General features: G+C 45.0%; 1 protein-coding gene across 1 annotated transcript in view; it reads left to right on the forward strand.

Annotated features, from left to right (window-relative positions):
• The window catches only part of LOC309557600 (uncharacterized protein), a gene marked incomplete at its 3' end in the record, with an annotated part of 67,399 nt that overhangs the window by 2,084 nt on the left and 50,734 nt on the right, over positions 1-14,581 (forward strand). The window contains exons 2-4 of the mRNA XM_082260393.1: positions 6,036-6,308; positions 7,571-7,651; positions 12,212-12,259. Coding sequence (XP_082116519.1) covers positions 6,036-6,308; positions 7,571-7,651; positions 12,212-12,259 — 402 coding nt within the window. The remainder of the gene's footprint in view (positions 1-6,035; positions 6,309-7,570; positions 7,652-12,211; positions 12,260-14,581) is intronic.

Here is a 14,581-nt window from a genome sequence, read left to right on the forward strand (position 1 = left end):
TGTCTCAAACCCTATGCACTCCTAAACACACCAAGTGAAAGACAAACCCCAGTCAAAGTGCCAAGGTCATGTATGTGACTCAAGTCCAGATTGATGATGGTTCTAAGTATGGGTGGCCATGTGCATACAAGATGAGGTGTATTTCTGGGAATGGCAAAGTCTATAACACAGAAGATGTAAAAAGGGACCACTCTTTGTACTCCTGTGTGGCCAGGTAAGGGTCCGATAGCGATGTCCTTCACTGTGGGAGTTAGAGCCCCCCCCCCCCCCCCCCCAGGTTGAGTTTGCTAAACCAGCCAAATGCTTATCAGGACCAATACAGTAGTAGTGGTATCAGATAACATTAGATATCCTTGTATGTACTCTGTCATATAGTCTCTCATTGGTGCCTATGATCCGGCCTGCATTACAGGGGTGGTCCCGTGTTAGAGGGGGTAACCTTCCCTAACATGCAACTGATAAGACCAATGCAGGAATCCCTATGGAGTCTCTAGTACTCACGGCCCTTAGTCCATCCGATTAACTTCTTGTCTTGGTATGCTGTAGTCGATGTCCAAGCTGCTCCTCAAAAGACATGTGTCACTGGATAAGGAGTCCACACTTTAATCTGTAGCTGTGTGTGTGGCAGCTCCTACTGGTGTTGTAGTTGGCTCAGGCAGGTCCGATTGTTACTCTTGTATGCCATACAGCCACTCAGGGGGTTTGGGGCCTGTCTCTATGTCAACATGTTTTGTTTTACCCACCGGAACTTCATCAGGACGTATAAGACAGTAAGCTGCCACAAGGTTACGTTCAGGGCTAAGTCCCACCCCTGTGTGACCAATGATTCAAATCATTTGACAGCTCACCTAAAGTACATTAGTGAACACCGGCTCCACTGCTTAGTGTAACGCTCTGTTTGTATCTAATGAGGGATTGGATCTTCAGCTGCAGAAAACCACTCAGTAGTATTGCAGAGAATATGTTAAGTCACCCGACTCAACTCTCTTTACTCATCACAGTGGTTGAAACTGTTCCTGAACGCACAAGACACAAATGTTATTCGAAGCACAGCAGAGCAATATTATGCAGCAGTGTGAGTAGCAGGTAGTAATGGGTTGAGTACACAGGAACTAATAATTAGGCACAGCAATGTGAGTAGCAGGTAGCAATGGTAATAGTAGTGGAGTTGATAAGGGGGTCCCCTGTGGGGTACTAATCAGTAGTGGCAATCTTCAGTGGTGGCAGCGGCAAGCAGGGTTCAGGAGGGAGGCAGATAGAAGAACCTTCGGTCCAATGGGTAGGTCAGCGGTGCGGGGTCAGTCGATAGGTAATGGCACAGCTCTCTAGAAAGCTCCCGGTATGAGCGGTTGCACGAACAGTTTGTTTGCGCAAACCGCTGGTTGAAATAGGCGCCTTGAGCGGCGCCCGAGAATGACGTCACAGGTGACGTCAAGCGCCATACGTCCACATGCGTTCCACCTGACCGAGGGGTGGAACGCAAACAGGAAGTCCGGAACAGGAAGTCTGAGATTCTTACACTTAGATTGCACATAATATATATAAAAAGCCTACCTTGCCCCCCCCCCCCCCTACATCTAGAGGAAAGGGAAGAGGCATAGGGCAAAGATGGGAGGGAGGAATAAAAAAGCAATGAGGAAGATTAGGAAGAAGTGCAAAAAAGCATGATAAAAACAGCAGCCGTGACCACTTATACCGGCAGCCTCAATTAATCAATTACTATAAATGTATGCATTCATATGATATGAATAGGTGTCCACCCTACCTAAATAAAACCATTAAGTAGAGGCAGATGCCAAGAATTGGGAATAGAGAAGGACCTAGTGGTCATATCAAGGAATTCATAGAACTACTCTATACAGACCTGGAGGTTCAAATTGAGTTAGTGTGACTGGGGCAAGGAAAAATTCCCATCTTCATAGGAAGCATTGTAGTAATAGATCACCATTCAACCACGTTGGTGATAATGAACCCAACAAAAAGATCCATTTTGCTTCCTTTTGTAGTAACACCTTGTCCCAGTCTCCCTTTCTTTCAGGTAATTCAATCTTATAAATTACCATACATTTAAAATCTTTAGTTGACGCTCCATGTACATCCCTAACGTACATCCCTAAAATGTATCGCCACTGATGATTTGTTATCCTTTGTGGATATACCTGCTCACCCATTCTCTTGTGGAATTCTCTTCTGGTTTTCCCAATGCAGGGCTTTTTTTTAGCTGGAACTTGGTGGAACTCAGTTCCACCACCTTTGGCTCTGGCCCTCTGCTATCTACTCACTGCTATCACTTGTAAACATAGAAGTCCGGCTTCTGTGTTTACAAGTGACAGCTTGTCTCCCAAAGGCTCCCACAGATCTGATTTCCTGAGTATCTCCCCCTGAGTGAAGTATGGGGGACACGGGAGATGCAGGTGCCCGGGGAGCAGATGCCGACAACCCCTTTGAATTATCTCCCTGTAAATAAGAGAGGCAGAGCTCTGTGTGGGGAAGTACTAGAGCCAGCTACAGTGTGTGGGGAAGTACTAGAGCCAGCTATAGTGTGTGGGGAAGTACTAGAGCCAGCTATAGTGTGTGGGGAAGTACTAGAGCCAGCTATAGTGTGTGGGGAAGTACTAGAGCCAGCTATAGTGTGTGGGGAAGTACTAGAGCGAGCTGGGTGCTTCTGCTTAATACAAGCAACAAAAGTAAGACATGGAAGATGGTGGAGCTTTAAAGGAAGTGGGGAGAAGATGGGGGCATTGGAGGGGAGCATTGCATGAAGAGGTGAGCGCTAAAGAGGGGTGAAAGTGAGATGTGGATGGGGGCTGCAGAGGTAATCAACTGTGGAATAAGGCTGAACTCTGTACTATGTATGCAGTACACCCCTGAACTCTGCGCTATGTGCGTATTGCACCCCCAAACTCTGCACTCTATTTGTAAATCCCCCCCTCCTCCCCAAACTCTGCACTCTGTATGTAATGCACTCCTGGTATTTAATGCCGCTCTAAAACCCTCCCTCTGTTAGTGAAATTTGACCACGCCCACTATTTGATGCGGTTTGCAGTGTGTGTGTGTGTGTGTGGGGGGGGGGGGGGTATTGGGGGGTCGTGGTTGAGTTTCTGTACTCATTTTCTGAGATAAAAAGCCATGTCCCAATTTATATCTTGCCACAAGGGCAAATTATCTGATATATTACAAAAGTGGGGGAGCAGGTGACAGGAGTGGAATGGGATGCCTAACTACAATATTTTATTAATATATGTGTTCTTTCATCTATATCTTATATGTTTTTTTTTTTTTTTTATTGATGTATTTTATGAAGCATCCTATTATTGTATGGAGATATTTTGTAGACCCTTGACCTGTATGCTGCTTTCAGCTACTAGAATGACCTATTATTTCCAGCTTACCTCATTAATATTTTTGTTATATTTTTATTTTTGAGCTTTGTGTTTGTATTTTTCTTACTTACGAATGTTTTTTAAGAGCCCATTCACACTAGCCCGACTTGTCAGACGACTTGTCAGCCTGACAAGTCGCGCTCCCTCGCGGTCCATTGACCGCTACATGACCTGTTCTAATAGGAGCGACACAAGTCGCTCCGACTTAGAAAAAGGGTCCTGTACTACTTCGGGGCGACCTCGGAGCAACTTGCATAGACTTCCATTATGTGAAGTCCCTGCAAGTCGCTCCGAAGTCGTGGTGCACTGTAATGCACAAGTCGCCCCCGAAGTAGTAAGAAACATAATAAAAATCATACTGCTCATATACAATACATGAAGGAACATCGCAGAAAGTCCAGAAGTTGTTTCACTCCCTCATGTCCCTACATAATTACCTGAGCCCTCTTTTGATCCAGAAATTGAAGTTGAAGCACCACAACACTGTTAAGAGGTTCAGATACAACTTTATTTTGTTATAAGCCAGGGGTACAATCCACTTTGTATCTCTTCCACCCATTCATGAGATTTATACAGCTCTGCAACATAGCACAGTCCAGGGGGGAAGATATGAGTTTATCTACCATAGATTCCACCCCTTAGCCTGTGACTAGTCAGAGGCAGGAGAAGCAGAACATGAGCTTGTCCCTCTGCCACTCTGCTCTCTCCCCCATTCTGGTAAAGTGTAAGGGTCCTGGATACATATTAGACAATTGCACTCTTCCAACTTTGTGGTAAGAGTTTGGTGAAGCCCCTTGTCTGCTCCTGCATGACTGTTCCCCTGTGTACAAAGCTAGCTCCAAAAAGACCTGGTTTAGCCAGTTTGGAGTGGAGGATCTCATCTGTCCTGCATAGAGTCCCGACCTCAACCCTACTGAACATCATAGTTACTGTACATAGTAGGTGAGGTTGAATAAAGACAACAGTTCATCCAGTTCAACCTCTGTAGGTGTGTGTGGACAAATGAATTTCCCATACCCCTGAATGTTTTGACCTTGGAGATGTATGTCCAAGAGTAGAGTTGAGCGGACACCTGGATGTCCGTGTTCGGCGGGTTCGGCCGAACTTGAAAAAAAAGTCCGGTTCCGTGTCCCGGACTTTTACCGAACTTTTCCCGGACACCGAACCCCATTGAAGTCAATGGGGACCCGAACTTTCAGGCACTTAAATGGCTCTAGAAAACCAATGGAAAGGGCTAGAGTGCTGCAAATGGCAGCAAAACGTAGTTAAGAACATGGCAAGCGCTCTTAAAAAAAATTCCCCTTTAAATTTGTAATTTTTAAATAGCAGATTAGAACAGCAATCTGTAGTAAAATATAGCTGAACGCTGCAAACAACAGACTGATAAAAATATATTTTTTTCTCCCTCCTCCTCCTCCTCCTCAGTGGGCTCAAGTGAGGGCAAAAAGATTGTTCACTGCACCAACCCCCACACAGCAAAATCGATGTAGATCGCTAACGGACGATTGTTCTGTCCTGTGTCTCCTAATCTCTCCCTGCCTACTCTCTCCAGCCTGTCCCTAAAATGCTCAAATATCTTTCCCTGCCTACACTCCGACCTGTCCCTGCATTCTTTTCGGGCACAATGTTGTTTTTCCCTGTCTGTCCCTAATCAGCAGCAGCCAGCACTGTTATGTGTGCTCTCTCCCTACACTACAGCAGACTGACGCACTCGAGCTTATAAAGACATGGGTCACATGCTTCAGCTGGCCAATCACAGCCATGCCATTAGTAGGCATGGCTGTGATGGCTTCTATGGCACACCAGTTAAACGCTTGTTGATTGGCTGTTGAAAGCCCACCATTAAAACCGCGCCATTACATACAGGAAATAAAATTACCGAACACGGATTTTAAACCCGTACATACAGTAAAGTTTTCGGGTCCGTGTCCGGGTAACAAATATCCAATTATCCAAATAATACAGCCCGTGTTCGCTCAACACTATCCAAGAGTATTTTAAAAGTAGCCATACTCCCCACAGTTACTGCCAATTGGAAGAGAGTTCCACAATCTTATTGACCGTACTGTAAAAAAACCCTTACGTAGCCTGAGGATAAACCGCTTCTCCTCTAATCGCATTGTATGGCCTCGTGTCCTCTTACATTCCTTGAGAATTAATAGTTTTTTTTCTTTGCTGAGATCACCGTGTTGAGGTATTTGTAAATCGCTATCATGTCCCCTCTCAGGCATTTCTTCTCAAGGGAGACTAAATCAAGCGCTTGTAAACACTCCTCATAATTTAGGTCCCCCAATTCACTAACTAGCTTAGTTGCCCTTCTTTGGACTCGTTCCAGTTTCAGCACATCAATTGTCTTCTTCTCCAATATCAGTATGCAACCCCACAAATGGCACAAATCCTCACACACACTCTCCAATATCTTGTGGAATTTCTTCCCACTTGGACACTGTTATAGCCACAAAGGAGAATAATTTAATATATTAATGCCCAGGCTGGTTTGATTAGGATGTCCAACAAGCGCATATAGGTGTGATGGACGGGGGTTCACAGACATGCGTATTTTTATTATTATTAGTATTATTAACAATGTTGCTTTTGATATCTACAATACATAGAAATTTTGTATTAACTGATGATAATGTCACCTTTTAGGAGATAACGTGGTTGTGTTGGTGGATGATATAGATGATAGCAGTGATGGTAATAAGAGAAGACTACTGGGTGAACAGCCTCTCATTAGGGACTGCGCACAGGAGCTGATTCTCATCAGTGAGTTAGAGAAGCAAGCAGCAAATCTGACCGGTTCTGATCCAAGATGGAGTCCAGCTCCCATTTCCCCAGCAATGCAGGATGCGTATGACTCCATACACAACAAAATCTATAGGATACGGACCTTCATGGAGGATGCTATGGGTGACGTTCCAGGTACATCATAGCAAGCATAAATATTGTCTAAAAACATTTGGCAACTCCTATTATGAAACTGAGAACACAGAAAATGCAACACTGGAACCTCCAAATGTTTGAAATGGGAAATAGGGACACCTTTTAGCACAAAGGAAAGTACAAGCCTATGCAATAATCAGAAAGGCCAGAACAACAATCCCGATCTCCCATCTGATCAACGTTTATAAACAATGTTACTTTGTATCTATTTATCTTCTGTCTGATCAATGTTTATAAACAATGTTACTTTGTATCTCTCTATTTCCTGTCTGATCAATGTTTATAAACAATGATACTTTTTATCCTTCTATCTCCTCTGATCAATGTTTATAAATAATGTTATTTGGTATCTCTCTCTCTCTCTCTCTCTGCCCCCGTTCACACTGGGGCGACCTGTGCCTGACAGGTCGCCGTAGGTCGCCTCGCATAGAGAAGCTGTGGACCCGTTCTAATAGGAGCGACACAAGTCGCTTCGACTTAGAAAAAGGGTCCGGAGCTTCTTTGGGGCGACCTGCATAGACTTCAATGTTATGAAGTCCGTGCTGGCAGCTCCAAGGTCACGGTGCGAGCAGCGCCCCGTGACCTGTGAGGTCGCCCCAGGAAGTAGCGTCGCCCCAGTGTGAACGGGGCCTCTATCTCCTGTCTGATCAATATTTATAAACAATGTTACTTTGTATCTCTTTATCTCCAGTCTGATCAATGTTTATAAACAATGTTACTTTGTATCTTTCTATCTCCTGCCTGATCAATGTTTATAAACAATGTTACTTTGTATCTTTCTATCTCCTGCCTGATCAATATGTATAAATAATGTTACTATGTTTCTCTCTATCTTTAGTCTGAACAATGTTATTTAGCTCTGTATGAGAAGGCCTGTTTTAACATTAGCAGCTTGTGCAGTTGCTATATATACCCATCACCTGCAGGCTTTCATTTTGACAGTCATGACCTGCTGGTAAGTGAAAGGGGGAGTGGGGCAGAAGGACAGACGGTACTACACACACACACACACACACACACACACACACACACACACACACACACACACACACACACACACACATTTTTTGGGGCCACTGTGCACAGCTGGCTGATGAAGCATTATTAAGGTCATCTTTTTTTGGGTGTGAAAATAATGATAGTGGCTGAAAGGACATCAGAGATTATCATTAACAGGAAACTCTAAACACGGATGTCCAAGATGAAATCTCATGTTACCATTTTATGTTTTTCTTATGTAGATGGCAGGGCACAGAACAGCTCCTATGTGGGTTCCAGAGCACGCGATGAATCCTACTCTGACTCTGACACACAAAGTGAAGGTAGGATAACGGGAGACATTTTCTATATTGTCAATGAGTTGAAATGATAAAACTGTCTTCTACCCATGGGGATGATATACAGGGCTGTCTTTAACACAGGGCAAAAGGGGCGGCTGCCCTGGGCCCATTCATTGTTGTGGGGCCCACAGCAGCTGCCCCTTGAGCCTGCACTGCCTGCAAATAGTTGATAAGTGGATCTGGGAGGGCCCAAGAAAATATTTGCCCAGGGTCCAATCAATATTAAAGACGGCCCTGATGATATATTAAAAGTTTCGCCCACTGAGAGGAGCGAAACACGTCAGAAAATTTCCAGGTGACAGTAGCGCCAGCAATATCACTTCCGGTCTGAGTGGAACACCAGCAGGAAGGTGCACACCACAGCGTTTTCACATGATAGGGAGGCAGACTGTATGGGGCCCCGTAAATTCTAAAAGCAGTCCTGCATGACAATCATGAGAAAGGAAGACACGAGAATCTGGAGAGTTAATTTCTGTTGGGGAAAGGGATCACATGTGCATGTGAGGAGGTGTTTTTAACTACTTGACGCCCGTTTTCTTTTTATAAAGCCCGTGGCGTGTGAAACACACTCAAAAGACCGGTGCATAAAAAGTGCACACACGCAAACGTGAAGAACACAAAAACTGCACAGGGTGTGCAAATGGTCTGGCCTCCGAAGAGGTTGGACCTATACTTTGATCCCCCGGGGCGCAAGACTCCTGACGGGGACTGAGGTACTTCCTATGGTTTGCCTGGCCTAAACCTGGCAAACCCCCGTTCTCTAGGGGGACTGCCGAAACAGCCCACCCCAAGTACTGGGTGGGGCTCCCCCGAAGGGAGACCCCATGAGAGAGGGCGAACTAAGCCAGAAGGCCATGTCCACCCCCTCCCAAGACGTTCAAGGTAGGCCTGAAGACCCACACCGTACTTGTCGTGCAGGAAGAAAAGGTGAAGTGACACACTACAAAGAAAAACACACACAAACAAAAAGGTGGCGAAGGGGAAGTTGAAAGATGGCTACAGCACGGACCTAAATTTCTGGGAGGGCATACATTGACGTCCTCCCGTGCATGAGCGGCCTGCGCGCTCACTGTGGAATGCACCCGGCTCGCTCTGTGATCAGTGAGTCCATGAGACTCGCCTAAACACAGATCGGAGTAAGGGGGGTGATCCCGCCCCCTTACCACATGATCAGCTGTCAGCCAATGACAGCTGATCATGTGAAATAAACAGCAGCCGGCGATCAGCTGTTATTTTCTCCTTACACTGTTAGTGTGAGGAGAAAAAAAAAAGATTGCTGGCTGCTGTCAGAGGGACATCGGTCCTGAAGAGGAGAGGGCAAATTGTGCCCACCAGTGCCACCTAACAGTGCCCACAATTGCCCACCAGTGCCACCTACCAGTGCCCACCAGTGTCATCTTTCAGTGCCCACTAGTGCCACCTACCAGTGCCCACCAGTGTCCACCAGCGCCACCTACCAGGGCCACCTATCAATTCTCACCAGTGCCACCTATCAGTGCCAATCAGTGCCCCATCATAAGTGTCACCTAACAGTGCCTATCATTGCCCATCAGTGCCTTCCATCAGTGCCACCTATTAATGCCCATCAGTGCCCATGAATAAATCAAACACCAATATGTTTGTTAATTTTTTGCACTGAGGATATCCATATATATCACTGCGCTACTTTTAGAATGTATAATTTCCACTGTTGAACATTGATATATTTTATGGTGGTAGCAGTGAAAATAATTGAATTCATTTATCTATTTATTGAGATACACAGATTATAATGAGTTACACTTATGAGGAGTGGAATGGTTTCTCTATAGTGCGGAGATTTATTTATATATCGCATGATTTAAACATGCAAGACTTCTCTGTCTTAGTTATCCAGCATGGCACATCCAAATAAGGGGATCACATGACAAAGCGTGAGCGGGTTCTATTTCCCTCAAATGTTGACAAAAATCTTGAGATTAAAGGAGTTGTAAAGGCAGAAGGTGCATTCTATGCATTAAGATAAAAAAAGCCTTCTGTGTGCAGCAGCCCCCCTCACCCTCACCCCCCTAATACTTACCTGAGCCCATCTTTATCCAGCAATGCTGCAGGAGTGTCTAAGCTGCCTGGGACTCCCCTCCTCAATGCCTGAGACAGCAGCATGGCGCGATTGGCTCCCGCTGCTGTCAATCAAAATAATTTATCCAATCAGGAGAGAGAGGGGGCAGGGCCGGGTCACGGCTCTGTGTCGGAATGGACACAGGGACCTGCTTGCTGTGGGGGCACTCAACAGGAGCGGGGGGCAGGGCAGCCGAAGAGGAACCTGAGAAGAGGAGGCTCTATGCAAAACCAACTGAACAAAGCAAGTAACCACTTCTGGACCGGAAGGATTTACCCCCTTAATGACCAGGCCATATTTAGTAATTCGGCACTGCGTTATTCTAACGGACAATTGCGCGGTCGTGCGATGCTGTACCCAAATAGAATTAATGTCCTTTTTTTTACCACAAACAGAGTTTTCTTTTGGTGGTATTTGATCACCTGTGCGATTTCAATTTTTGCGCTATAAACAAAAAAAAGAGCGCCAATTCTGAAAAAAAAACCAATATTTTCACATTCTGCTATATAACACCCCCCCCCCCCCCAAAAAAAAAAAAATGGAAAAATCTAAATTTTTTAACATTTTAGGCCAATTCGTTTTTTGCTACATATTTTTGGTAAAAAAAATCGCAATAAGCATATTTTGATTGGTTTACGCAAAAGTTACCGCGTTTACTAACTACGGGAAAGATTTGTCATTTTCGGACCCCTAACTGTCATTTTTGACACTTTTGGGGGGATCAGTGACATTACTACAGTAATCAGTGCTAAAAATATGCACTGTTACTGTAATAATGACACTGGCAGGGAAGGGGTTAACATTATGGGTGATCAAGGGTTTAAATGTAAGCCTAGGGGAGTGATTCTAACTGTGGGGGGCGTGACTTCTGAAATGACCATAGAGACATGTGATCCTATATAGAAGGGTCACAGGAGCTCTGTGATCATTCCAGGGAGAAGAACGGTCAGATGTGTTTACGGCAGCTGCCCGTCCTTCTCTCTCAGCGGGGAGCGATCGCGGGTGTCAGGTGGCAATCAGAGCCGCCTGCCCGCTGCATCGGCTTCCCCGCTGACGAGCAGGGGTGGGAGCGCGCTGCCGGCGGTGCGCACTCGCCCCCTAGCCACCAGAGAGTGAGCGTCGTACATGTATGATTTTCCTGGGAGTGGCTGCCTGCCACAGTATATCTGCGGCGGGCGTTCGTAAAGCAGTTAAGGTAATGCCAATTTGATGAGCTGCTTTGAAGCAAATGATTACTTTTATTAGTGACTTTTAAAGGTGCAATCGGCCCTAAATGGCTCCTGAAAGTTAAAAGAGAAGTTCGGGATTTCAATATAACCAACATACATACTCACCTAGGTGGATGCAGAATCAGTCCAATGCTATATCTGACCACCACCGCCTCTACACCTGGGAACTGAGGGATCAAAGACCGCTGATTGCTCAGTTCTCGGTCTTTAGTGAGCAGAGAGACTGTCAGTCATCGGCTCTCTGCTCTGCCCCTCCAGTGCTCACTTGAGCACTGGGCTGTGGAGGTGGCGGAGCACTGAGAGGCTAAGCCAGATACCGGTCCAGGCATCAAGGTGGATCCCGACATTAATGTTGGGATCCCTCCAGAGTCATGACCTGATGTCAGTTAACAGGAGTCACAGGAGTGTAGAACTAAGTGCACTGCTGTGACCCACAGGATAAGTATGGTCAAACAAGTTTTGGCCCTATTTCTTCTTTAAAGAAGTTCCTTACATAGTTACATAGTAGGTGAGGTTGAATAAAGACAATAGTCCATCCAGTACAACCCATGTAGGTGTGTGTGGCTGTAATCATCTCACATAGCCCTGAATGTTCTGATCCTTGAGATGTACGTCTAAGAGTCTTTTGAAAGCCACCATACTTCCCGCAGAAACCACCTCTTGTGGTAGAGAATTCCACAATCTTGTAGCCCTAACAGTAAAGAACCCCCCACGTTGCCTGAGGTTAAAACGCTTCTCCTCTAATCGCATTGTATGCCCCCGAGTCCTCATGCAATCCCTTCAACTGAACAGCTTTTTTTCTAAGCTGAGATCCCCATTGAGATATTTAAAAATTGCTATCATGTCCCCCTCAGGCGTCTCTTCTCCAGGGAGAATAAATCAAGCGATTGCAGACGCTCTTCATAATTAAGGTCCAATCCCCAAATTAGTTTAGTTGCCCTTCTCTGGACTCTCTCCAGCTCCAACACATCCCTCCTGAGGACCGGCGACCAGAACTGGACAGAATACTTCAACTCTCTTTCCCTTGGGGAAATAATAGCCAAAAACAATATAGGTAATCTCAGTACAAAATCAGTTTCACCAGAACTACTCTGCTTATCCCCACAAATAATATTAAATGGCTGCCATCACCTCTTTCTAAAAAAAATGCCATTTGGAAAGGATTATACATGTGTCTTGCAATGGTCATTGTAGTATTTATCTTATCTCTTTCAGGATACAAAAGTTCTGCAACCACCAAGTCTGCCAGCTATAGGCACCAAGGTACAGGTCCATGGAGTGTGGGCTGGGCACAGTCAAAATAAAATGGATAAGGAAATTACTCTTACTTTTATTTTTCTATAAATATGTAGGATTTTTAAACTAAGATGCAGTAAAATATATACACTATCCTTCAATTATCTTCCTTTTCTCACTCTGTTATTGTCATAAACAAATGTCAGTACTGAGATCTCCCAACTCACTACTCCCGACGCACACGTTCCTGTAGAAATGGCTGTGCATATAAATGGATGCTGTAGTGACCAACAGCTTATAGTTACATAGTTACATAGTTTGTGAGGTTGAAAAAAGACACCAGTCCATCCAGTTCAACCTATGATGTGTGTGTGTGTTTGCTTTTAACCGTACATTGTATACCCCTGTATGTTGTACATTGTATACCCCTGTATGTTGTACATTGTATACCCCTGTATGTTGTACATTGTATACCCCTGTATGTTGTACATTGTATACCCCTGTATGTTGTACATTGTATACCCCTGTATGTTGTACATTGTATATCCCCTGTATGTTGTACATTGTATACCCCCTGTATGTTGTACATTGTATATCCCCTGTATGTTGTACATTGTATACCCCTGTATGTTGTACATTGTATACCCTTGTATGTTGTACATTGTATACCCCTGTATGTTGTACATTGTATACCCCTGTATGTTGTACATTGTATACCCCTGTATGTTGTACATTGTATACCCCCTGTATGTTGTGGTCTTTAAGGTGCCCATCTAATCGTTTTTTGAAACTATCAATGCTCCCTGCTGATACCACTGCTTGTGGAAGAGAATTCCACATCCTTACTGCTCTGACAGTGAAGAACCCCCTATGTATTTTAAGGTTAAACCTTTCCTCTAGTTTTAGTGAGTGGCCACGTGTCTTATTGTATCTCCTTTCTCTGAATAGTTTGTTCCTTATGCTAGGGTCGCCAGTACAGTATTTGTACATTGATATCATATCCCCCTCAATCGTCTCTTCTCCAGAGAGAATAGGTTCAGTGCTTGTAGTCTTTCCTCATAGCTGATGTCCTCCATTCCCCTAATTATTTTTGTTGCCCTTCTCTGGACTTTCTCCAGTTCCAGCACATCCTTCCTGAGGACCGGTGCCCAGAGCTGGACAGCATACTCCAGATGTGGCCGGACCAGAGTCTTGTAGAGCGGGAGAATAATCTCTTTATTTCTGGAGTGAATCCCCTTTTTTATACATCCCAGTATTCTGTTGGCTTTGCTTGCAGCGGCTTGGCATTGCATGCCACTGCCAAGCCTGTTGTCTACCAGTACCCCCAAGTCTTTTTCCATCCTAGACTCACCCAGAGCCCCCCCCCCCCCCCTAGTGAGTAGCTTGCTTTCTGGTTTCTGGCCCCCAAGTGCATTACTTTACATTTTTCAACATTAATCCTCATCTGCCATGTAGTTGCCCACCCCATTATTTTGTTCAGGTCCGCTTGTAAGGTTTCCACATCCTGCATAGAAGATATTGGCATGCTTAGTTTAGTATCATCTGCAAATACTGAGATTGTACTAGATATCCCCTCCTCTAGATCATTTATGAATAAATTAAACAGGATTGGCCCCAGGACAGAATATTGGGGGACCCCACTTTCCACACCCACCTTATCCGAATACTCCCCGTTAATCACCACCCTTTGCACTCTCCCCTGGAGCCAGTTCTCTATCCAGGTACTCACCTTATGGTCCATACCTACCTTCCTTAGTTTGAACAGTAAGCGTTTGTGGGGAACGGTGTCAAAGGCCTTTGCAAAGTCCAGATACATCACATCCACAGGCTTACCTTTATCTAGGTGGCAGCTCACTTCATCGTAGAAGGTTAATAGATTGGAACGGCTGGAACCGTGTCAAGTCAAAAAATCCAAATTCATCAGCAGACCAAGGATCCCCAGATGGGTCCAAAGCTTTATTGAGCAATCACACCGTTAGAGCGAATTGCAATGTTTTGGAGCAACACTGGACCCCTTCATCAGGCATGTGACGTCACATGCCTGATGAAGGTGTCCTGCATGGCTGCAAAAAATTGCAATCTGGTTTACCGATGTGATTGCTAATTAAAGCTTTGGACCTAAAACTGGGATTTGAACCCACGACCTTTGCTGCGTTCGGCAGTAGCTCTTCTTGCCAAGCCACCCGAGATGCTGCACAGCTTTCTATATGATCCTTTGGACTTTCTTGCCTTGCCTCTTGTTTTGGGTGAACCTTGAACTCTTTGCTCCTCCCTTGGACTCTCTGAATTAGGCCATATCTCTGCACTACCTGTTCTCCAGATTAATGTATGTAGTTTGATAAAGTTACA

Source organism: Pelophylax lessonae, assembly GCF_965119305.1.
Source record: "Pelophylax lessonae genome assembly, chromosome: 6".
NCBI classification, from domain to species: Eukaryota; Metazoa; Chordata; class Amphibia; order Anura; family Ranidae; genus Pelophylax; species Pelophylax lessonae.